The following is a 25,856-nucleotide window of genomic DNA, read 5'->3' on the forward strand; positions in this document are numbered from 1 at the left end:
CCGCACACAGCATACTCGCTTCAGTGATGCTGGAGCGCCATCTGGTGGCCAGGGGCAGCCCCAGCGTCCCTCTGCCTCCAGGTGGCCCTGCCTTTGGTGATGGGGGTTCCCAGCACTGTAGGGCCTGGCGGGGGTCCAGAGAGGGAGGTCACACAGGCACCTGGAGCCTCCCTTCTCTTCCTAGGGAATAATCGTATGACAACACTGTCCAACCTTACTAGCCATCAAAACTGCAAAAGGCACCATGATAAGAAGTCAGTTTTTACCTATGAAATTGTTTGAGGATGAAAATCCCAAGAATCAAAGAAATGAGCTCTCTCCTAAGCTCTCACTTCCTTTAGTTATCCTTTAGCTTTTCTTGAAGATCACGACCAGAAGGAACAGCTGTCTAGTGGAGACCCATGAGAAGCTTTTCCTAGAGTTGTTGTTGTCAGCTGCCGTCAAGTTAGACTGCGACTACTGGCGACCCCACGGACGGTGGAATGGAGCACTGCTCGGTTCGATACCATCCCCATGATGGGCTTCGGATCAGACCGCTGTGATCCACAGGGTGTTCGTTGGCTGATTCTCTGAAGCAATTCGCCAGGCCTTTCTTCCTAGTCTGTCTTAGTCTGGGAGCCCCACTGATACCTGTCCAGCATCACAGGAACATGCCAGCCTCCACTGACGAGAGGGTGGTAGTTGTGCGTGAGGTACATTGGCTGGGAATCAAACCCCGGTCTCCCACACGGAAGTGAGAATCCCGTGACTGCCCCACTCTTTCAGAATAAGCACCAGGAAAGACTGAATCTTTCAGGAGAACCTGAGCTGAGTCCCTGCCAAACCCAGCACAGAAGCAGGACCAGGCAGGGGACACCAGGACATGGCGGCATCCCCAGTTAGGATGAGGCAAGGTGGGCTTATTACAGAGGAACTCATTACTAAGGTGTGACTGGGACATAGAGGACCACAGGGAGGTGGGAGTCCAGGCTCACAGCGATGGAGGGAGCCCACCTGCCTGGTGCGGGAGGGGAGCAAGCTGCTCCCAGGACCTGGAAGGACACCGTCATCCTGAGGTGACCCCACCAAGAGGGAACCCAGCCAACATTTCGCCTTCTGCCAGAGCTCTGCAGAGGCTGCCACGACTTGGAGGCCCAAGCGCAGTGGTCCAACTGATGTCCCCCAGGTGGAGAAGAATGGACAGGGAGCAACCCGAACCCTCCAGAGAAGCTCCACACGCCTCTGGGTTCTGGATTCCGGGTCAGGGCGGGGGGCGCCTCCACCTGTGTGCTTACATTTACCCTTGCAGTGGACAGAGTTAAGCTACCTTTTCCAGTAGATAGCAATGTTTCATTAATTATGCTTTCATAGCTGCGAGCCCTGGTGGTGCAGCTCAGGCTGCTAACCAAAAGGTCAGCAGATCAAATCCACCAGCCGTTCCTTGGAAGCCCTATGGGGTAGGCTCTACTCTGTCCTGTAGGGTTACTGTGAGTCAGGACCGACCTGACAGCAATGGGTTTGCTTTTGTGTGGGCATAGTTCCAGAGGCAAGGATGGAAACCGATCTCACCCCAAATATGGCCACATTTGAATCCCTTCAACCTGTCATGTCAGGCATCAAGAGAAAGCCCAAACAGAAAAAGAGGTCTCTGGGGATTACCTCCCAGGCAATGATGGCGCCCCTCTCAGTAAAGGCAGGTGGATGAGAGGTGAGTAGATTAATCCCTAGTGGTACAAACAGTTAATGGCTACTGACCAAAAGGTTAGAGGTTCAAGTCCACCCAGAGGCACCTCGGAAGAAAGGCCTGGCAGCTTACTTCTGAAAAATCAGCCATTGCAAATCCTATGGAGCACAGTTCTACTCCAACACACATGGGGTTGCCGAGAGCTGGAGTCAACTCGATGGCAACTGGACCTGGTACCATCCAGAGAAGGGTCCTGTGGACCAGTTAGCCACTGCCAGCCAGGAGGGCTGCCTGCTCATTCCGCTAAACTGAGCTCTCCTGGAACGTGTAGAGAGTGGCCCTCGATAACGCAGTCAGGTCCCGCCTGGCCCTGCAAACATACCACCTTCCCGATTACAGAAAGCAGTTTAATTTTACAACCAGTACAGCTGACACCTCAGGCTAGAAGTCTCAGGGTCTTGAATGCATGCACAGCTTCAGGGAATTCACAGCCAGGAGAAGGGGTGGGGAGGGGGCCGGCACTCCCCACCACCCTCCATCAGACGCTATCCTTCTTTCCCAGGGGTCTTCACTGAGATCCAAAGGCCTTGGACCTGCCCCATGCCTGCGTTTTCTCCTGGCACTGCCACCCCGATCTGAGCCCGGCCCCTCCTCCCCCACTCCCCAGAAGCAGGTGGGCCTACCCCTGCCCAGCACTGGGAAGAAGGTGCCTGTCCACCCATCGTAACAACCGAAGTCCTTTCTGAATTCTTGCTCCTTCCTGCCCCTTTCATTCCTCTGTGTCCCGGGCTAAAGCAGCCAAGAAGGGCAGCATCCGGGTGTCCAGGTGGGGCAGACACCCCAACCAGTGTCCAGGAATCAGATGGACTCTTGTGGACATGCCATTTGACACAGATGACCCCGTGACTTTGGGAAGTGGTTTCACATGAATGCTAGCATCCCGGGACTTCCAGGCTCAGGACAATCCAGTGACAACAGAGAGTCACAGCTGAGGGCCACAGTCAGCGCCACTCCTTCTGAGGACTGGGCAGGGACCTGTCTGCGGGATGTGCTCCCACAGTCCTCCTGCTTCTAGTGGGCACAGCACCTGACCTGCCTGGGGGGCCCCTCATTCAGAGCCACCCGGGCGTTCTCCTTCTGCGTCGGGCCCACTGTCTCTTCTCTTTGCAGTAGCTCTCGGGCTGTAAAAGGCAGAACGAGGAAGGGTTAGGTGGGGACGGCAGTCCCCAGCCCGGCACATACCCTGCAGACCATGGCAGCCCTGGGAACACCCCCTCCATGGCAAACAAGGGCCCCGTGCCTCTCTTGCTCACCTTTTCACCCCTAGAAAGAGTGTCTTAGTTCCCAGGACAGCAGAAAAGAAGACCCCGCAAAGAAGGCCAGGGGATATACCCTCCATCCCTCTCCCCTTGCTGCCCCTCATGGCCCCTTGCTCACCCACAGCACTGAAGGCCTCGGTCACTTGGTGGTTGAGCTTGGCTGAGGTTTCCATGAACAGCAGCTTTTTGCTCTCTGCAAACTCCTTCCCCTCCTGAGGGAAACAGCCAGAGGAGCCCAGCTTTACTTAGGAGAAGAGCATTTCCTGAGAACACTCACTGCGTTCTGTCACAGATGGAATTGTGCCCCCCCAGAGAGACATGCTAGAGATGTTTGAAGATGTCGTTAGTGACTATGAGGCCATGCTGGAGGATGGTGGGTCCTAATCCTACCTGAGTGTTGTCCTCATCAAAGAGGAGACACAGAGGGGAACCGGGGTGTGAACAGAGAGTGCTGAGCCTATAAACCAGAGACGCTTTGATACTGGGACGAAGAAACCGAGAACTGAGGAAACATGTGAGGAGAGAAGGAGAGACAGGCTCTGTCCACTCAGCCCTCGCCCCCAGGAGCCCTCCCTGGTGTGACACACAGTCAGGCCTGTGCAGAGATGGCTGTCACGGGACACAGGCAGGTGGACCCTCCCTGATGTGACACATGGGACACAGGCAGGTGAGCCCCAGGACCCCCCCCATGTTCACTGGAAGGCATGGGTCATGCCCAGAGGAGGTAAGAATGAGGAATCAGCCACCGCCAGGCTTCACCTCTTTGGGGTCCCCTTCTCTGTGCCCACAGTGCTGACTGCCTGTTCCTTATTCTTTCCTACTTCACAGCCAGTCCCCCCAAGCAGAGGCTCCCACACCTTCCCTCTTTTCTCACCTCCCAGTCAGCCCCCTGGCCCCTGTGTTAACTGGGTCCACCTGGCTTCACCACCCCCAGATGGCAGCTCTCAGGGCACAGCCCCATAGGCCAGCAGGCTGCAAACCCTACTTCCTCCCAGTGGACCACCATTCGCAATTCCGGCTCCCGTGGGCCCGTCAGCACCCCGCGGGCCTCACACGGTGCCATTTCCCCGTACTCTCCAGATTCCTCTGACTTCTTCCTTACCTTCTCTCCGCCTTCCTGCTCACCTTCAAGGAACCCAGGTGGCCAAGTGTCCTCAGAAACTGAGCTACTCCCTGTGCCCAGGCTCCCTCTGGGGACTGCCTGGTATGCACAGGGTTTCCCACACACTCCCTTTCTGCACCACTTATACCGCCCTCGTCTGGGACACAGAGGGAAGGAAGACGCTAGTGAAGACAGACAACAGCAAGGACGGAAAATGGAGGATGGCTGCTCCACCCGTGAGGTCGGTGGGATCGCGGCCATTCATGCGTGGGGCAGGCAATCTTTAGGGAGTCCCTCCTGGTTACTGAGAGGAAAGGGGGGACTACAGAAGAACTGGATGGCCATAAAGGGAAACACACTTCCAGAGAGGGGGCCTGAGCCTGGAGCAGCTGAGAGGTGTGCCCATGGGGCTGGCACGCAGATGGTGGCACCCATCAAGGGTGGGGGGAGAAGGGCCGCCTGGGTGGCAGGTGGGGGCTGAGTTGCCCATGTGAGAGAGACAGAGGTCTGGGCCAGGCTGGGCCAGGCCAGAGGAGGGGCGTTGGGCACAAGTGAGGAGGAGGACCAGAGGCTGGGGAGGCTGGGGGGGCTAGGGGGGCTGGGGAGGCTGGGGGGCTGGGGGGGCTGGGGAGGCTGGGGGGGCTGGGGAGGCTGGGGACGCTGGGGCCTCGGGGAGAAAGTGCAGGGAGGGAACGTTTGCTGGGCTGGGCTACCAGGTCACTCAGTCCACTGCCCCCAACATCTGGAAAAACCTGCTTCTCCCATATAGCCTGTGTGGTGCTGTGTCCAGGACATGGAGGAGAAGCAGCTGGGGCCTTGCTTGGATGAGCGTCAGGTGGAGACAGAACAGCCTCAGGAGGCAAACATGAGCACAATAATGGGTATCAGCACAACAGGGAAGGAGAAGACATAAACACCTGCAAGTCCCCAGGTAAGCTTCTGGGCACCTATACTACCTGATATGTGGCCACTATTCATTCCCGTTTTAAAAGGCAAGGTGATCCAGTATGACTGGGAGACTTGGTGACGTTACATAGCACCTATCTACCTGTTAAATCCGTTGCCGTCAAATCAATTCCAACTCATAGCGACCCTATAGAACAGAGCAGAGCTGCCCCATAGGATTTCCAAGGAGCACCTGGTGGATTCAAACTGCTGACCTTTTGGTTAGCAGCCGAGTTCTTAACCACTACGCCACCAGGGTTTCCACTGCACATATCTAGGTGAATAAATGAAACCCAAATATCCCCCTCTGCCCCACCAGGTTGTGTTTTCCAGGTAAGGTCATGTGAAGAGTTTGTCCTTAGGTCCAAAGGGCCCAGAAGAGTCTACCGTCATCTCGCCCAGGAGGAATGAGGACCCCCATTCATTCTCCAATGAAAGGGACGAGTGCGAGTTGGGGGAAATGGCAGAGAAGGTACAAGGTGGGCCTCAAGCATCTCGGGATGCGCTCAAACAGCAGTGGGGCCAGTTGAAAGGACATGGATCCATTGAAGGCGCCCCCACTGGCCAAATCTGGGACCAAACTTTCCTGAATCATGGGTGGGAAGCCGGTGCGGTGCGGACCGGGTCGCACTGTGTCTCTTTACTGGCAGTGATCACTGTCCTATGCTCACGTGAGATGCTAGCAATGGGGCAAGCTTGGAGAAGGGTATTTTTTGGGTTCTATTTTTGCAACATTATTGTAATTCTGAAATTACTTTAAAATGAAAAGTCAAAAGTATTTGAAAACCTACTGCCTTCAGAGCTCAGCCTCACCTCTGGCCCAGGTGAAGCCACCTGCTTGGCTCCCAGGTACGGTGCTCTGGTCTACAGCACCTGGCTCCCAACCACCCGAGGCCTGGGCCATTGTTGGTGGGGAACTCAGAATGAGGAAGGAAAGCAGAGTGGGGCCTGGGGCCTGTGGGGGCAGGGGGAGCCACTCATCATTAAGGAGGAGAGGCTGCTTCCGTGGGGTCTAAGCCACAAGGACTTCCTGCCTCAGGCAGCCAGACCCACGCAGAACCGCTGGGAAAGCAGAAGCAAGGGATGCCGCCCCCTGAGACCCACTGCCTCCCCCTGGCCGGGGTGCCTGCCCTCCAGTGTCCTCCAGCCCATCCTACACTGTGTGTGTGTGTGCGCGCGCGCACACACGCGCCCATGTGTGTAGGTCTCAACGATGGAGAAGTTGCTGCTTTCTTCCTACGGGAGGTAGTGACAGGGCCTCCAGAGACGCACCTCGAACGTCACTTCACGCTCCTTGTTGAGGTCCGTCTTGTTGCCCAGCAACATCACCACAACCTCTCCCGGCAGAAACTCGCTCTCCAGGTCCTTCAGCCAACATTGAGCCCTGACGAAGGAATCCTACAAAAAGGTGTTTAAAATGTCAGATGGAAACTTATGGGTGGTCTTCATGAGCTATTCCAGGAGATAAAAAAGAAGGCTGCCTGTCACGTGTAAGCTGCCCTGTGACCCGGTTGTGACAACCCCTGTTCCTCTGGGGACAGGTGACCAGGCCTTTCTCCAGCTTTGCGTGGTCTGTGCAGTCAGCCAGTGAGCTGCCAGGACACAGGGCAGCTCCTCTCACCCACCCTTCCCTCCTCATAGGGCCCCTAGACCAAGGCCCCAGGTATTTTGGGTCAGGCCTCAAGCTCCAGAGCCCTGCACCTCTGGATGCCCTTAAAAGACCCCTTTGTGCAGGAGAGTTTGGGAGTGGCTATCACCCCAAACCCTGATCCTAACTGCAGTGCCCCGTGAAGCAGGCAACAGGCTCCTTCTCTTGCCCCAGTAGCCCCCCTCTCCACCCTGACCGAGTCAGCCCCTACTCGCAGCCCTCCCACCCGTGACCCCACTGCAGCACCGCTCACGCCCCAGATCCTGCCCTGAGCTCTCTGGCTGCTGGCCCTCTACGCATGCTATTCCCTCGTGCAAGAACCTCTTCCCCCTTCCTGCTCAGGTGCCACACCGCCAGCTCCCTGCCCCGCCCACCTCCACCATGGCTAGTCCCTGTATCCCCGCGGAAAGCCCTCCCTGACCTCTGCTGGGACCGGTGACCCTCCAAGGTACTCCCACAGAGCCTGGCCTGCCTCATCGAGCTCCTGTTCACTTGTATTTAGGAGTCCCCAGATGGTGCGAACAGAGGCCCTTGTGGCGCAGTAGGTAAGAGCTACAGCTGCTAGCCAAAAGGTCAGCAGTTGGAGTCCACCAGGCACTCCTTGGAAACCCTGTGGGGCAGTTCTACTCTGTCCTGTCAGGTCACTATGAGTCAGAACCAACTCAGTGGGAGCAGGTTTGGTGTTTTTTGGGCGGGAGGGGTACGAATGATTAATGCACTCAGCTGCTAACCAAGAGGTTGGAGGTTCAAACGCACCCTCAGAAGAAAGGCTGGTGATCTGCTCCCACAAAGACTACGGCCAAGAAAACCCTATAGAGCACAGTCCTACCCTGTAACGCATGGGGTCGTCAGGAGTTGGAATCAACTCGATGGTGAAGGTTTGTTTTGTTTTGTCTTGTTTTGGGGCGATTCAACAATTAACATGCTGCCTGCTAACCAAAAGCCTGGAGGTTCAAGTCCACCCAGAAGCACCTCGGAAGAAAGGCCTGGCAATCCACATCAGTTATTGAATCAGTTATTGAAAGCCCTACGGAGCTCAGTTCTGCTCTGACACACATGGCATGCCATGAGCCGAAGTCGACTCAACAGCACCTGGTTGGTGACTTGTAGTTAGCTTCTACCTGGCTGGCACCCTGTGCAGACAGGGGCTGTGTCTGTCCTGTGTCTGTGACATCCTCCTTGCCAACTCAGCGGGCACCCGAGGAACAGTGAGTGACAACAGGAGGGCTGTGTGCAGATGTTCTGGGGGCTGTGAAGGGACACAAGCCCAGCTGAGCAGGAGGGCGTCCTGGAGGAGGTGAGCAACTTGCACTGCAGTGTTCTCCATTGTTTGGTGTAACTTTACCACAAAGCACTGGCACTGGAATATCTTGGGATGCTAGAAAGTACGGTTGAAAGGACATGGAAGCCAGCTTGAAGGACCCCCCCCACCACCCCACCGAACAAATCCAGGACCAGGGCACAGGCAGCGATGTAACTTCTTCAGAACACAGCCGCACCGCACCTGAGACACAGGGAGGAGGTCATGGTGCACTCACCTTGCTGGTGATGTCATACACCAGGAGCGCGGCATTGGCACCCCGCAAGTAGAGGTGGCAGACACTGTGGTACTTCTCCTGGCCGGCTGTGTCCCAGATCTCAAACTTGAGGGAAGCAGCCTCCATGTGCACCACCTTTGTGAAGAAGGCACCTGAAACGCGGGAGCTTCATTTAGAAGATGTTTTTATCCACGGCTTGGATTGGATGGCCACAAGCCCTGGCTCAGCGAACCTGCTCCCTGCTGCCCACACGTCGGGGTTTTCATAGCCGTTAAAGCAGAGGGAAGGAGGCCTGGTGGCACAGTGGTTTAGCGCTCGGCTGCTAACCAAAAGGTCAGTGTTTGAACCCACCAGCTGCTCCACGGGAGAAAGATGTGGCTGTCTGCTTTCGTAAAGATTTACAGCCTTGGAAACTCTGCGGGGCAGCTCTAATCTGTCCTATGGGGTCGCTGTGAGTCAGGATGGACTCGACTGCAATGGGTAAAGCAGAGTGTTCAAAATGATTTGCTATAGATCTGTGGTCGATTTCGGAGAGGCTCTGGGCAAGAAGAAAAACTCTCAGAGACTGTCATGGATTGAATTGTGTCCCCAAAAAATAAGTGTCAGCTTGGTTAGGCCATGTGTGGTTGTCCTCCATTTCGTGATTTTCCTGTGTGTTATAAATCATAATCTCTGCCTGTGGTTAGAGAGGACTAGGGTGGGATGTGACACTTGCTCAGGTCACATCCCTGATCCAACGTAAAGGGAGTTTCCCTGGGGTGTGGCCTGCACCACCTTTTACCTTACAAGAGATAAAAGGAAGGGGAAGCAAGTAGAGAATGGGGACCTCATACCACCAAGAAAGCAGCACCAGGACCGGAGCGCGTCCTTTGAACCCAGGGCCCCTGAGTGGAGAAGCTCCTAGTCCAGGGGAAGATTGATGACAAGGACATTCCCCCAGAGCCAACAGAGAGAGAAGGCCTTCCCCTGGAACTGACGCCCTGAATTTGAATATCTAGCCTACTAGACTGTGAGAAAATAAATTTCCCTTTGCTAAAGCCATCCACTTGTGATATTTGTTATAGCAGCACTAGGTGACTAAGACTGGAGCCTAACTCAGATACCTGAAAAGGGAATAGCCAGAACACAGTCAAAGAGAATGTTGACACATTGTGGAGAATGTAACTAATGTCACTGAACAATTTGTATAGAAACTGTCAAGTGGGAATCTAATTTACTGTGTAAGCTTCCACCAAACACACAATAAAATATAATTTAAAAAAAAAAGAAAGAAATCTGTGGCTACGGAGCCACAGAGCCCTGAGCACATCTGGTCCCCTGCCTCCTGGCTGCGGGACCAATCTTGCCAAAAGGCAGCCTGATGGGAGCAGAGCGCATCCTTTGGACCTGAGATTCCTGCACTGAGATGCTCCCAGACCAAGAAAGGACTGATGACAAGTACTTTTCTCCAGAGCTGACAGAGAGAAAGCCTTCCCCGGAGCTGACGCCCTGAATCTGGACTTCTAGCCCACTGGACTGTGAGAGAATAAACTTCGCTCTGTTAAAGCCATCCACTTGTGGTGTTTCTGTTACAGCAGCACTAGGTGACCAAGACATTGGGCCACCGGTACTCAAATACCAACAGGTTATTTCAGCAGAGCTTCCAGACTAAGGCTAGGGAGAAAGGCCTGGCAATCTACTTCCGAAAGCCAGCAAATGAAAGCCCTACGGACCACAGCAGGACACTGTCTGATATAGCGCTGGAACATGAGCCCCTAGGCTGGAAGGCGCTCAAAATACACCGTGGCCGCAACAATGAACTCAAGTATGCCAACGATGGTGATGATGGTGCAGGACCGGGCAACGTCTCATTCTCTTGCGGCTGGGGTCACCTTGTGTCAGAGTCAACTAACAGCAGTATGCTAAATTTTAACTTAATAAAAACGATTTTGGTTTTCTCTACCTTTTAACTTAGTAAACGGTTGGTTCTTTTGGTTAAATAGGTCTGTAAAGCAAAGCTCCCTCCATATCATCCATCCTTTTTATAAAAGTAATGACCTGGTTACTGGTTACAAGGGAACACGGAACAGGTAACTTATTTCAGGGGCGCTTGACTTCACAAGGCTCTCAATTTAGAAGGTAACAGAGACGCCGCCAGCAGAGCCGACCGTGCTGGGGGTCGCCATCCTCCTCCACATAAAGTCCAGCGGGTCTGGGATTGATTTTGGCTTCCATTAGTGCATCGGCACAGAAGCACTGGGTGTCACCATTTCTCCAAAAGACATCACTGAGAAAGTTTGCAGCCCAGAGAAAGGCCGGGATTAAACTTTGGGCCACCTGGGGCCAAGCCCTCACTCCCGTACCCCTGGGGTACTCCTTAGGAGCCGCCTTTGAGAAGATTGACAGGCCTCCAAACGAGGCTGCAGGTCACAGGGCTTGCCTGTTCCTGTCCCTGTAGGATCCTCCACACCTGATACAGGTGAAGGGTCCACCTGCTGAATGAATGAGTGGATTCAGAGACATTGACAGCTTATTAACTCAAAGTGGGAATCTGACAGCAAAGCTCCGATTCCACGAGTCCACGTGGGGAGAGGCCCCCACCAGTGCCCCCTGGGGGATCACCATAAAGAACACTTTTGGGTTTCCCAGTTTTAGGTGGGGCCATGTGTTTTCTATGCCCAGGCAGGAGGTGCCTCGCAGATGTCCAAAGGGGGTTACATTAAGATGCAGCCTCTCTAAGGAGCTCAGTAAGAAGGTCTTCCCTCCCTGGTACCCTTCCTAGGCTCCCCACCGCCATCCAGGCTCACTGGGAAGCCAAGCGCAGGCGGAGAGGGGTGCTCTTTAGGCAAACTGGCCAAGGGAGTGTGTTAGCAAGAGCGCACCCTGAGTAAAAGGCCAACTCATCTGGGCATCAATGTGGGCGGTAGAGCCTGGCCAGGCTGTCTATGTCCCTCCATCCACCTACAGAGCTGCTCACACGCCCAGCCCTTTGGGGCCAGGGACCCTGAGTCTCCACCCCTGCAGACCCCAGCTGAGAGAGACCTGAGCTGAAGGCAAGGGCGTTTGCTTGTTCTTCTGGGTCCCGTGTGCCTGGTTGTGAAGGACTCCATCACCCTCCCACTCCTCAACCCGCTGCTGGGTGCAACTGAGGTTCCAGGTGCAAACGCCAAGCATGGGAATCCCGGGGACAGCCTCGACCCACTCCCACCCGTCAAGTCAGCAGCTCTGGCTTTTTTACTAAAACAAAAACCTTTCACCAGCAGGTTGACTCTGACTCATGTCGACCCTGTGTATCAGAGTGGAACTGTGCTCCACATGGTTTTCAATGGCTACATTTTGGAAGGAGATTGCCAGACCTTTCTCCCGAGGCACCTCTGGCTGGGCTCAAACCTCCAACCTTTCCACTAGTAGATCAGCACTTAACCATTTGTTCCACCCAGAGACTATGCTGCTAGAGGTTGACAGGGCACTCTGTCCATGCACCACTTACATCCCACGGTGGGCAGGATGCTCTTGAAGTCATTCTTGACATACCGGAGAGCCAAGCTGGACTTGCCCACAGAGCCGCTTCCCAGGAGAACCAGCTTGAAGACACGGGGTGGTCTCAAGGCGGCTCCAGGTGGTGGGGTTGTGTCTTTCTGTGCCATACCCTGCAAAGAGACACACATTTGAAATGGGGTGGCTACCTGGGGCCAATAAGCTCGGTGAGTCCGATCCACCTGGTAACCATCTGCACTGGTTCAGGCAGGTAACCTGGAACAGAGCTGCAAGCCACAGGTGACAATGGGTGCACACCCCTGCTCACCCTGCACCCTATCTCCCCATCTGTACTCAGGGTGACCAATGTCTGTGGTGTAGGTCTGTGTGAGGAGCACAGAAAGCTCAGCCTGTGAGGTGTGTTACATCAGAAATGGCTGCAGACCCTGATTTATAATGACTACCCTTATAGTTGTCACCCACTACCCATTTGTCAGTTCCTCATACTGTGGGGGCTTGCACATTGCCGTGGTGCTGGAAGCTATGCCACCAATATCTCAAACACCAGTGATCCGTCACTCATGGTGGACAAGTTTCAGCAGAGCCTACAGACTAAGACACACTAGGAAGAAAGGCCTGGAGAGCCACTTCCACGAATTATTGTTGTCATTAGGTGTTGAGTCAATTCTAACTCATAGTGACCCCAAGTACAACAGAACAAAACACTGCCCAGACCTGCACCATCCTTACAATCGTTTCTGTGCTTGAGCCCATTGTTGCAGCCACTGTGTCAACCCATCCCATTGAGGGCCTTCCTCTTTTTCACTGGCCATCTTCTTTACCAAGCATGATGTCTTCCTCTAGGGACTGGTTCCTCCCGATAACCTGTCCAAAGTACGTGAGATGAAGTCTTGCCATCCTTGCTTCTGTGGAGCGTTCTGCTTGTACTTCTTCCAGGACAGATCTGTTCCTTCTTCTGCCAGTCCATGGTATATTCAAAATTCTTCTTTAACACCATAATTCAAAGACATCAATTCCTCTTCCATCTTCCCCATTCATTGTCCAGTTTTCACAAGGTGACTGAAAATACCATGGCTTGGGTCAGATGCACCTCAGTCCTTAAAGTGACATCTTTGCTTTTTAACACTTTAAAAAGGTCTTTTGCAGCAGATTTGCGCAATGCAATATGTCATTTGATTTCTTGACTGCTGCTTCCATAAGTGTTATTTGTGGATCCAAGTAAAATAAAATCCTTGACCACTTCGATCTTTTCTCTGTTTATCATGATGTTGATTATTGGTCTAGTTTTGAGAGTTTTTGTTTTCTTTATGTTGGGGTGGAATCCATACTGAAGGCTGTGGTCTTTGATCTTCATTAGTAAGTGCTTCAAGTCCTCTTCACTTTCAGCAAGCTAGGTTGTGTCATCTGCATAACGCAGGTTGTTAATGAGTCTCCTTCCAGTCATGCCCCGTTCTTCTTCGTATAGTCCAGCTTCTAAGACTATTTGCTCAATATACAAATTGATTAAGTATGGTGAGAGGATACGACCCTGACACACACTCTTTTGGTTTTAAACCATGTAGTGTCCCCTTGTTCTGTTTGAACAACTACCTCTTGGTCAATGTACAGGTTCCTCTTGAGCACAATTAAGTGTTCTGGAATTCTCATTCTTTGCAATGTTATCCATCATTTGTTGTGATCCACACAGTCCAATGCCTTTGCACAGTCGATAAAACACAGGTAACACCCTCCTGGTGTTCTCTGCTTTCAGCCAGCATCCATCTGAAGTCAGCAGTGATATCCCTCCTACCACACCCTCTTCTGAATCCAGCCTGAATTTCTGGCAGTTCCCTGTGGATGTACCGCTGCAAGCGCTTCTGAATGATCTTCAGCAGAACTTTACTTGTGTGTGATATTCATGATAAAAAAAAAGAAGAAGAAATCTTTTTTTTTTTTTTAATTGTTGGATAATTTCTTCATTCCGATGGATCACCCTTCTTAGGAATGGGCACAAACACGGCTCTCTTTCAGTCAGCCAGGTAGCTGTCTTCCAGATTTCTTGGCCTAGACAAGTGAGCGCTTCCAGTGTTGCATCCATTTTTTGAAACACCTTCATTGATATTCCTTCAATTCCTGATGCCTTGATTTTCACTAATGCCTTCAGTGCAGCTTGGACTTCTTCTTTCCACAAAGCGGCCAATGAAAACCCAATAGATCACAACAGAACATTGTTCAGCTTGCTTGCTTTGGACACGTCGTCAGGAGGGATCAGTCACTGGTAGGGGATATCTTGTTTGGTGAAGTAGAGGGTCAGCGAGGGTGAGGGAGACCCTTGGTGAGATGGATTGGCACAATGGCCACAGTGATGGACTTGAACACGTCAGCTATTATGAGGATGATGCAGGACCGGGCAGTATTTGGTTCTGTTGCCCATGGAGTCGCCATGAGTCAGAGTTGACTCAACGGTATCTAACAACAACAATAGTTAGTCTATGTCCTATTGTCTTCATTCTACCACGTCTCACTTCTTAAAAATGCATGACTTATTCGTAAAAGTACCTGAAACACCCAAGAGGTAAACTGCTCTCTTAATTGTTGGTTCATGGATTAAAGCTAGTGCTTTAAAAAAATCTTTCTAAAAATAAAATTGGTATTTAAGGGATCTCAAAACTTTGTAGTTTTTCTCCTTGGATCCAAAGCCTCAGAAGCCACAGCACTGGAGGAAAACAGCTCTGCGGCCAAAATAAATTTGGGAGACCATGCACAGTTTTTATTACAGAAAATTTCACACACATGCCATGAGGGAGAGAGAACGGCCCAAAGGACCTCCAGGTACCCCTCGCCCACCTCCACGACTAACACCCCATAGCCAGTCTTGTTCACCCATAGCCCAGCACCAGATTGCTTTGAAGCAAACCTCAGTCATCCTATTATCTCCTCTGTAGCTTTCAGTATATATATGTATATTATTTCTTTGCTATTTATTTGTTGATGAAATTAGGTTGTTTGTCCTGTAGTTTTGGGATGCTGCTGATCACATCCCTATGTGGCCACCAGGAACTTTCCCGTGAACCCTGTGTTTTCTGCACACTGGTGTTTCAGAACGGAAATCTGATCAGGTACAGGCTCAATTTTCCGATAAGAATGCCTGTGAGTGTGGTGCACGCTCCCCTCTGGAGACGAATGACATTCAGTTGTCCTGTTGAGAAGTTTTCACCCACCGGCAACTGTTGCCTGGACCCACAGAAGAGAAAATAGATAACTGGGAGCTCCCAAAAATCAAACACTTAGGCTCATCCAAAGAGTTCACCAAAAGAGTAAAAAGACGACCTACAGACTGGGAAAAAAAATTTGGCTATGACAAATCCAATCAGCGTCTAATCTCTAAAATCTACAAGATACTGCAAAAACTCAACTACAAAAAGACAAATAACCCAATTAAAAAATGGGCAAAAGATACGAACAGACACTCCACTAAAGAAGACATTCAGGCAGCTAACAGATACATGAGGAAATGCTCACGTTCATTAGCCATTAGAGAAATGCAAATCAAAACTACAATGAGATTTCATCTCACTTCAACAAGGCTGGCATTAATCCAAAAAACACAAAATAATAAATGTTGGAGAGGCTGTGGAGAGACTGGAACACTTCTACACTGCTAGTGGGAATGTAAAATGGTACAACCACTTTGGAAATCGATTTGGCGCTTCCTTAAAAAGTTAGAAATAGAACTACCATACGATCCAGCAATCCCACTCCTTGGAATATATCCTAGAGAAATAAGAGCCTTTACACAAACAGATATATGCACACCCATGTTCACTGCAGCACTGTTCACAATAGCTAAAAGATGGAAGCAACCAAGGTGCCCATCGACGGATGAATGGATAAAGAAATTATGGTATATTCACACAGTGGAATACTATGAAATGATAAAGAATAATGATGAATCCATGAAACATTTCATAACATGGAGGAATCTGGAAGGCATTATGCTGAGTGAAATTAGTCAGTTGCAAAAGGACAAATACCGTATGAGACCACTATTATAAGAACTCAAGAAAAGGTTTAAACACGGAAGAAAACATTTTTTGATGGTTACAAGGGTGGGGAGGGAGGGAGAGGGGTATTCACTAACTATATAGTAGACAAGAATTATTTTAGGTGAAGGGAAAGCCAACACAGAATACAGGAGAGTCAGCACAACTGAACTAAACCAAAAGTTAAGTTTCCTGAACACAACTAAACACTTGGAGGGACAGAGTAGCAGGGGTAGGATCTGGGGACCATGGTTTCAGGGGACATCTAGGTCAATTGGCATGACAAACTTTATTAAGAAAATGTTCTGCATCCCACTTTGGTGAGTGGCATATGGGGTCTTAAAAGTTAGCAAGTGGTCATCTAAGATGCAGCAATTGGTCCCAACCCACCTGGAGCAAAGAAGAATGAAGAACACCAAAGACACAAGTTAAATATGAGCCCAACAAACAGAAAGGACCACATAAACCAGACACTCCATCAGCCTGAAACCAGAAGAACTAGATGGTGCCTGGCTACCACCAATGAACACCCTGACAGGGAACACAAGAGAGAGTCCTTGTTGCAGCAGGAGAAAAGTGGGGTGCGGAACTCAAATTCTAGTAAAAAGACCAGACTTAATGGTCTGACTGAGGCTGGAGGGACTCCAGAAAACATGGCCCCCAGACTCTCTGTTAGCCCAAAACTAAAACCATTCTCTAAGCCAACTCTTCAGACAAATATTAGACGGGACTGTAAGACATAAAGTGATACTGGTGAGAAGTGAGCTTCTTGCCTCAAGTAGACACATGAGACTATGTGGGCATCTCCTGTCTGGAGGCGAGATGAAAAGGCAGAGGAGGACAGGAGCTGGCTGAATGGACACGAGGAATACAGGGTGAAGAGGAGGAGTGTGCTGTCACATTACAGAGAGAGCAACTAACAATGTATGTGTAAGTTTTTATATGAGAAACTGACTTGAATTGTAAACTTTCGCTTAAAGCATAATTAAGAATAAAAAATAAAAAAAACAAACCCATTGCTGTCAAGTTGATTCCAACTCATGGCAACCCCATGTGTGTCAGTAGAACTGCACTCCATAGGGTTTTCAATGCTGACCTTTTGGGAGTAGATTACCAGGCTTTTCTTCTGAGGTGCCTCTGGGTGGATTTGAACCACGATCCTTTCAGTTAGTAGCCAAGCACATAACCATTTGCGCCATCCAGGGACTCTTGGCACATAATAGGTGCTCGGTGAACACCTGGTGAATGAATGAATGAATGAGGTGAAACGCCGGGCTCTGTGCAAAGACAAAAAAGGGTACATTACCAGTGTGCTGTGTTTTAAAATATTTGCCTGAGCATAGGACAATCTCTTGGAGCTCCCTCTGCCCTGTCTGGCCATCCTAGGATTTCCGGATTCCACAGGCATGTAACAGCCCAGCCCAGGGAGCGGGAGAGGCCATTCTCCTCTCCAACATGGCCATGACTAGTGCAGGACCACAGCAATTCCTGACAGAGATGCCTGACCCATTGGCTGGAAACTGCCTTCCCAGCTCAGCCATCCCTGCCCTTGTGGCGCAGTCCGCACAGAGCTGAGAAATGCCCTTATAAAGGTTAAATAAGGTCTCGTGTCCACACTACACAAGCATGGTTGTTGTTAGCTGCCAGAGAGTTGGCCCCCAATTCATGCCAACCCCGTACACAATGGAACGAAATACTTCTTGGTCCTGTACCATCCCCTTGATCAGTTGAGGGTCAGCCCATTATATTCCACAGAGTTTTCATTGGCGGATAGTTGGAAGTAGATTGCCAGGCCTTTTTTCCTCGTCTTTCCTATCTGGAAGCTCCGCTGTAACCTGTTCAGTATGATAGCAACTGACAGACAGTTGTTGGCTGCACGTGAGGTACATTGGCTGGGAATTGAACCTGGGTTTCCTGTGTGGAAGGCAAGAATTCTACCACTGAAAAACCATTGCCCTCTTCACCCCAACACACAAAACCAAAAAAAAAAAAAGAGCTCCAAGGAGCGCCTGGTGGATTTGAACTGCCCACCTTTCAGTTAGCAGTTTACCTCTTAACCACTATGCCACCATGGTCTCCATACATACAAGCAGTGGTAAGAAATAGACAAAGATTCTTGCCATCACGGAGTTTATTATTCCCTATTCCTCTTCTTGTTTGAAAGTATCTGTCTGTAACTGTACGTTAACATGAATGATTTTTTTACTAATGACATCTCTGTCATTGGCTGAAACCTCTAATGAGATTCAATTTATATAATTATTTTATTCAAGTTTTATCTCCTTCCCTGGGCTGTAACCTTGAATGAGAGCAAGATGTATAGTCATTGAGTATTTACTAGGTGCTTATTATGGATCGAATTACTGTTAAGGATGGAATTGTGCCTCCCAAAAAGATATGTTGAGGTTCTAGCTCCTGGTACCTGTGAACTTGACCTTGTTTGGAAACAGGGTCTTTGTAGATGGAACGAGTTAGCGTAAGGTTGAGTTAACATCAGGTCGTATCAGAGTGGGGAGGGACCTAATCCAGTATGACCGGTGTCCATATAAAAAGAGGAAATAAGACAGACAGAGAGCCTCAGAGGGAAGACAACATCTGACAATGGAGGCAGAGATTGGAGATACCCTCCAGCTGCAGGCCTGGGGCCACCAGAGCTGGAGAGATAGGAAAGGATCTTCCCCATCAGCCTCCAGAGAGAACAAGATCCTGCCCACACTCTGAGCTAGGACTTCTGGCCTCCACGTCCTTCTCTTTTGTTTCCAACTTTCGAGTTCCAATCACCAGTAATTATCAATGCATCTGGAACACACACTTGATCAATTTCAGACTGCAGAAGTTGGTAAAAACCATCAATTTCTTCTTCTTTGGCCTTAGTGGTTGATGCATAAAATTGAATAATAATTGTATTAACTGGTCTTCCTTGTAAAAAAAAAAAAAGGTCTTCCTTGTAGGCGTATGGATATTATCCGATGGCCAATAGTGTCGTACTTCAGGATAGATCCTAAAATGTTCTTTCTGAGGATGAACGTGGCACCATTCCTCTTCAGTTTGTCATTCCTGTTATAGTAGACTATATAATCGCCTGATTGAAAACGGCCAGTACAGGTCCATTTCAGCTCACTAATGCCTAAGATATCCATGTTTATGCAATCCTTTTCATTTTTGAGGACTCCTAATTTTCCTAGATTCATAGTTTGTACATTCCATTAATGTAACTGGAGCTGTGACTGTAATGTGAAAGTTGGAAACAAAGAAGGATAGGCAGTTGGAAAACATGTCTTTGGTGATAGAAACAATGCTGGAGATTGCATGATAGAATTTTGCAAGACCAATGACATAGTCTTGAAATATCTTTTTTCAAAAACATTAACGGCAACTATACACGTGCACTTCGCCAGATGGAATACACAGGAATCAAATTTACTACACCTGTGGAAAGAGAAGATGGAAAAGCTCAATAGCATCAGTCAGAACAAGGCCAGGGACCAACTGCAGAACAAACCATCCATAGCTTATATGAAAGTTCAAGCTGAAGCTGAAGCAATTAAAACAAGTCCACGAGAGCCAGAATATAACCTTGAGTATATCCCACCTGAATTTAGAGACCACCTCAAGAGTAGATTTGATTTGTTGAACATTAATGACCGACGACCGGACGAGTTGTGGAACAACATCAAGGACTTCATACATGAAGAAAGCAAGAGGTCATTAAAAAGACAGCAAAGAAAGAAAACACCAAAATGGGTATCAGAAGAAACTCTGAAATTTGCTCTTGAACATAGAGCAGCTAAAGTGAATGGAAGAAATGATGAAGTAAAAGAGCTGAACAGAAGATTTCAAAGGGTGGCTTGAGAAAAGTATACAAAGTATTATGTAATGAAATGTACAAAGACCTGGAGACGGAAAACCACTTGGCATTTTTCAAGCTGAAAGAACTGAAGAAAAAATCTGAGCCTTGAGCTGCAATATTCAAAGATTCTATGGGCAAAAAATTGAACAATGCAGGAGGCATCAAAAGAAGATGGAAGGAATACACAGTCACTCTACCAAAAAGAACTGGTCAATGTTCAATTATTTCAGGAGGTAGCATATGATTAAGAGCTGATGGTATTGAAGGAAGAAGTCCAAGCTGCACTGAAGGCATTGGCGAGAAACGAGGCTCCAGGAATTGACAGAATACCAATTCAGATGCTTCAACAAATGGATACAGTGCTGTAGGCACTCACTCATCTATGCCTAGAAATTTGGAAAACAGCTACCTGGCCAATTAACTGAAAGAGATCCATGTTTGTGCCCATTCCAAAGAAAAGTGATCCAACAGAATGTGAAAATTATCGAACAATATCATTAATATCACACACAATTAAAATTTTGCTGAAAATAATTCAAAGTCATTTGCAACAGTACATTGACATGGAACTGCCAGAAATTCAAGGTGGATTCAGAAGAGGATGTGGAACTTGGCTAAAAGCTGACTTCAGATGGATCTTGGCTAAAAGCAGAGACTACCAGAAAGATGTTTACCTGTGTTTTATTGACTATGCAAAGGCATTTGACTGTGTGGAGTGGATCATAACAAATTATGGATAACATTGCAAAGACCGGGAATTCCAGAACACTTCATTGTTCATGAGGAACCTGTACATAGACTAAGAGGCAGTTCGAACAGAACAAGGGGATACTGCATGGTTTTGAAACAGGAAAGGCGTACGTCAGGGTTGTATCCTTTCACCATACTTATTCCATCTGTTTTCTGAGCAAACAATTCAAGAAGCTGGACTACATGAAGAAGAACGGGCATCAGGTTTGGAGAAAGACTCCTTAACAACCTGTGATGTGCAGATGACACGACCTTGCTTGCTGAAAGGGAGGACTTGAAGTATTTACTGATTAAGATCAACACCACAGCCTTCAGTATGGATTACAACTCAATATAAAGAAAACAAAAATCCTCACCACTGGACCGGTAAGCAGCATCATGATAAATGGAGAAAAGATTGAAGTTGTCAAGGATTTAATTTTACTTGGATCCACAATCAACGCCCAAGGTAGCAGCAGTCAGGAAATCGAACAATGTATTTTATTGGGCAAATCTGCTGCCGAAGACCTCCTTAAAGTGTTAAAAAGCAAAGATGTAATCTTGAAGACTAAGGTGTGCCTGGCCCAAGCCATGGTGTTTTCAATTGCCTCTTATGCATGTGAAACCTGGACAAAGAATAATGAAGACTGAAGAAGAATTGATACCTTTGAACTGTGGAGTTGGCAGAGAATATTGAATACTCCATGGACCGCCGCAAGACAGAACAAATCTGTCTCAGGAGAAGTACAGCCAGAATGCTTCTTAAAAGTGAAGATGGCGAGACTTCGTCTTACATACTTTGAAGATGTCATCAAGAGAGACCAGTCCCAGGCGGAGGACATCATGCTTGGTAGAGGGTCAGTGAAAAAGAGGAAGACCCTCAATGAAACGGATTGACACAGTGGCTGCAACAATGACCTCAAGCACAGCGAGGATTGGGAGGATGGTGCAGGACCGGGCAGGGTTTCGTTCTGTGATACATGGGGTCCCCTTCACTGGTACACACTCCACGGCAGCTAACAACCACAACAGCCTCCAGAACTGTGAGCGAAGAATGAATTCTGGGGTTTGAAGCCACTCAGTTTGTGGTAATTTGTACAGCAATCCTAGGCTAACTCACGCAGTGTTCAAAAAATAGTTCATGAATGAATGAGTGAGGGAAGGGCTCAGCAGGAAGCTGTAACTGGACCGACACGCTGTTTCCGCTGTACGGTTTTACTGTCAGTGGAGCTCCAGCCACTCATCAAGCAGTAAGTTGGGGCAACTGCAGAAGGGAGAACAGAGTAGAACCTCAGGACACTGAAAACGCTTCACACCAGCCACCCAGCTCAGGGCGGCCGAGGAAAGCACGAGACTACGCCTCGAAGCCAAGCCTGCTCACAGTGTACTGACCCGAGGGGCCTCGAGCTGACCAGGCCTAGTGGACAGGCCACCTCCACAGAGTGGATGGGCCAAGCCTGGCAACATGCTCACAGAGCCTCCTGGTGCAGGTGACCAAGAAGCTCTGAGGGTCCTGGTGTCACCCCACCCTACAGAGAGGCCCAGCAGTTGTTCTATGACAAAGACACAAGATGAACGCCACAGTCTGCTGCCCCAAGCCCAACGGGATTCTCTGGGCTCTGTCATCATTTCAGAAAGCAAACAAGGGCGGCAAGGGCAGGGCCCACTTTACTGACAAGAACCACATCACAGTACACCTGGCCCTGGAACCCCAGCGCCTCAGACTCGCTGGAAAAAGATGGTCACTTCAGTAATGAGTCTAAACTTGCAAAGGAGCGCTGATGTCACAACAGTTAAGTGCTTGGCTGCTAACTGAAACATTGGCAGTTCAAACCCACTGGGCGGCTCTGGGGGAGAAAGACCTGATGATCTTCTCCCATAAAGATTACAGTCTAGAAAACCCTGTGGGGCAGTTCCACTCTGTCCCATAGGGTCGCTCTGAGTAGGAACTGACTTGATGGCACCTAACAGCTAAAGAAACAACCAAATTTGCAAACCATTTTTGGGAATGGAGTTTCTGAACTTTCTGGGCCATCCCAGGCTAATGACTTGTTTCTTGTGAGAAGCGCTTAAGACAGCTTGCTTGGGAGAAAAAGACCCTTTGGTTTGTACAGTAATTTTACATCAAGAGAAAGTTGTAAGACACCCAACAGCAATGCATCCTCAGTATTTAAAGATACTCCTTCAAGTTTTCTTTGCTATTTATTTGCACAGAGTTCCTGGATCCTGCAAACAGTAAAGGGGCTAGACTGCTCACTGAAAGGCTGGAGGTTCAAGTCCACCCAGAGGCACCTTGGAAGAAAGGCCTGGCAATCTACTTCCAAAAAGTCGGCCACTGAAAACCCTGTGGAGCGCAGTTCTGCTCTGACGCACGTGGGGTCGCCGTGAATCCGAATTGACTGACGGCCACCGGTGGGTTATTTATTTGCAGAGACTGGAAAGTCCTTTAAGTCAAGGAAATCTTTAGCCCAAAACATGTCGGAATTAACTGAAATAAGTGGAATATGAATGAAGGTGCTGTTACTATGACACCAGGTACCAACACTTCATGCCTTCAGTGATACCTCTCTTGGTTTAAAAAGTAACCTTTTACCATAAATATAGACACAGAATTGTCCATGTGGAAAAAAAGAGAAATTACTCACAATCCCACACCCCTAAGACAGCCATGAATATTTTTCCTCTATTCTTCCAGTTCTTCCCCTATGAATCTTAAAAACAAACCAAAACCCATAGTTTTAAAAGAAAATTATTGTATCCTATCTTCTTAAAAAAAAAAAAAACTTAATGTAATATCAAAGGCAGCTTTCCACATTCCTATTTATGCTTCAAAAACCTAGTGTGTAACGGCCGCATAGCGTTCCAATGGTTATCCCAATTTGCTGAGTCATTTCCCTGATGCTGGATTTTTCCTTGGTTTTAAGTTTTTCTCTCCTACGGATAAGGCCACACTCACCATGTTCGTGTTTAACTTTTTATGTGATTTCTATGCTATAGCTTTCAGTAATCAGAGGCTGGCGGGCTCCATTTAGAGAAAAAATTCTAAAGGGGACATCTGACCGGGCCTCCAAAATTTAATCAAGATGGTGGCGTTCGGAGTCTTTCTAAAGGCAAAGGAATCTCAGTTTTCAAGCCTGACAGGGACAGTCCTCCCTACTTCTCTTCATCTGGGGCTTTTTCATTTCTTACAGCCTCACTGCTTTCCACTGAAAGGGAAAAAGGAAGGAGAGCAAACACACACCACTCTTGTTTTTGTTTTGTTTTCCTTTGGGCAATTCCAGGGAAGGTTCTGGTTTTATGAGAATATTGGCGAGACTTCTGTCCTGGATGTCACCCTTGCCCAGGCTCGGAGAGGACACACGACTGCCACACAGGTGCTTTTTCAGACCTTTAGTCCCTTTCAGAAACGCTGTCGCCACTGGATACAGAAAAATATATACGAAAAACACACAGGTAGATTTACAGGGGATTTTCACAAGGAAGTCTGACATCAACAAAATGTTTTAATTGAGCAGTTTGATCCCATTGACACGGATTCCTTTACAGGCCTCTCTTCGTTACAGTGGTTTTACACTCAGGCTTTGCATGGGAATTTTCCTGAGGCCAGCACACCCTCAAGTAAGAATCTCTTCCAGAAATCGGACCTAGTGCCACTGGGGATCCAAACAAGGGCCCCTCTGACCCCTGAGTACAACAAGCCTCTTCTGCCCCTCGCTTTGCTCCTTTGATAACATGCACATGGGCACGTTCAAACACACACACACACACGCATGCATACAAGCACACACACACCATACACAGACACACACAGACACACACACAGCACACAGACACACGCACCACACACGCCCCACATATACTACACACACACACACACACTTTCTCCCTCTATACAGTGCTCAGAAGTTTAAACAACAACTCACAATTCCCAGGCTGGTCACTTCAGGGCACCAGCTTCACAACCATCACTGGGCCATGCAGGGCTGCCACCTGTCCCGTCCTCCTTCCTCCTGGTGTGGCAGAGGCTGGTTTCCCCAGTAGGGGCAGCAGACAGGGCTGCAACCGGGTCAGCAGACGGCTCTGCTGTACCCGAAAACAGAGCCCGGGGCAGGGAGGTCAGAGCGGCGGCCTCGGGCAGGTGTGTGAGCGCCCGCCCGCCCAGGACAGGCCTCTGCCCTCCCCTCCTGCCTTGGGGGCAAGGTCCAACCGAGGTCATGTGGTCACCCGGGGCTGGGCAGGGCCAGGCAGGAGGCCGGGCATAAAGCGGGCAAGCGTGACACCTGGTGCCACAGGAAGTCACAGCCTCACCCGTGCAGCGCCTTTCGCGGCTCTGTCCCCAAATCCGAGTGTCAGCTCTGGCACAGGCCCCCCTCAGGACTGCCTGGGCCCCTTCCCTGGAGCTGCAGTGAACCTCTGTTGTACTTGAAACAAACAGTCCAGAGGGGAAAACAACATTTTGGTCAAATAAGTTAAAATCCTTCTGCAAACAGCGGCCAGCCAACTCCTGCAGACCCCACCCTTGGACCCCGAGGCCGTTCAGGTTGCACTCGTCCAGGGTCAGACAGTGGGGTCCGGGCTGGTGCCGCCTGGGGGACGGTATATTTTTCTAATCTTCTCTCCATACTTTGTCACCCCCAACCCTTCCTTGGAGTCTCAGCCCCTGGGTATCACTGTGGAGGGAGGGGCAGGAGAGGTGACAGGGGCTCCCTCTTCGTCCTTGAGTTCTTCACAGGACTCTAGGCCTGGAATTCCCTGCCTGGTGGTGATGGAACAGTGCCTGCAAGGTAAGGTTTCAGGGTCTCCGAGCGTGCTCGGGCGGTGGGCGAGGCTAAAGACACGCGGTGGGAGTGTGTCGGCTGTGAGCCCAGACGGCACAATCCAGCTGCCACCAAGTCGGCCTCACAGCAGCCTCAGTGGGTCCCCCTGTGCTCCCTGGAGTTTTCAAGGACTGATTTTTGAGAAGTGGATTGCCAGGCCTTTCTTCTGAGGGACCTATGAGTGGACACCAACCTCCAACCTTTCAATTAGCAGCCAAGTGTGTTAAACATTTGCACCACCCAGGACTCCGCATCAGCACTTGTTGTTTTTAGTTGCCGTCAGATCTGTTCTGACTCATTGTGGCCCCGTGTGTGTGTCAGGGGAGAACCGCTCTAGAGAGTTTTATGGGCTGTAACCTTAAAGGAAGCAAATCGCCAGGGCTTTCTTCCATGGAGCCGGAGTGGGTCTGAAACGCCAACCTTTAGGTTAGCAGTCCAGCGCAAACCATTTGCACTACCCGGGGACCTTTAGTAGGGTGGTAGAGAAGAAGGTGAGGGGCTGGGCCCCGGGCCACCCTGATGCAGCATCACAGTGACTCCATTTAGTCAGCTCACCTACACAACACGCACACTCATGTGCACACGTTGAGCTTCCAACAGAACTGCCAACTCACAGAGCTGCAGGGCTGGATTCCACCTGGATCAATGCCCGTGGGAGCCACAGTCAAAAAATCAGATGACTTATTGCATTAGGCAAATCTGCTGCAAAAGATCTCTTTAAAGTGTTGAAAAGCAAAGATGTCACT

The 25,856-nt window shown here is 49.6% G+C and overlaps 1 protein-coding gene across 6 annotated transcripts in view; it reads right to left on the minus strand.

Moving 5' to 3' along the window:
* Window positions 1–1,658: 1,658 nt before the first annotated feature.
* RAB17 (RAB17, member RAS oncogene family) overlaps window positions 1,659–25,856 on the minus strand; it is a 108,934-nt gene continuing 84,736 nt past the window's right edge. Inside the window, exons 1-8 of one of the 6 annotated variants that reach the window (XM_049888545.1) lie at window positions 24,217–24,476; window positions 23,535–23,711; window positions 16,811–16,991; window positions 11,685–11,844; window positions 8,216–8,367; window positions 6,302–6,427; window positions 3,101–3,194; window positions 1,659–2,844 (exon numbers count right to left, since the gene is read on the minus strand). In XM_049888545.1, coding sequence (XP_049744502.1) covers window positions 2,735–2,844; window positions 3,101–3,194; window positions 6,302–6,427; window positions 8,216–8,367; window positions 11,685–11,841 — 639 coding nt within the window. In that variant the 5' untranslated portion in view covers window positions 11,842–11,844; window positions 16,811–16,991; window positions 23,535–23,711; window positions 24,217–24,476 and the 3' untranslated portion in view covers window positions 1,659–2,734. Of the gene's footprint in view, window positions 2,845–3,100; window positions 3,195–6,301; window positions 6,428–8,215; window positions 8,368–11,684; window positions 11,845–16,810; window positions 16,992–23,534; window positions 23,712–24,216; window positions 24,477–25,856 lie in introns of those variants that run through there. The other 5 variants (XM_049888544.1, XM_049888548.1, XM_049888543.1 and 2 more) reach the window with 5 other exon arrangements.

The sequence above is a fragment of the Elephas maximus genome, chromosome 6 (genome assembly GCF_024166365.1).
Source record: "Elephas maximus indicus isolate mEleMax1 chromosome 6, mEleMax1 primary haplotype, whole genome shotgun sequence".
Taxonomy (NCBI): Eukaryota; Metazoa; Chordata; class Mammalia; order Proboscidea; family Elephantidae; genus Elephas; species Elephas maximus.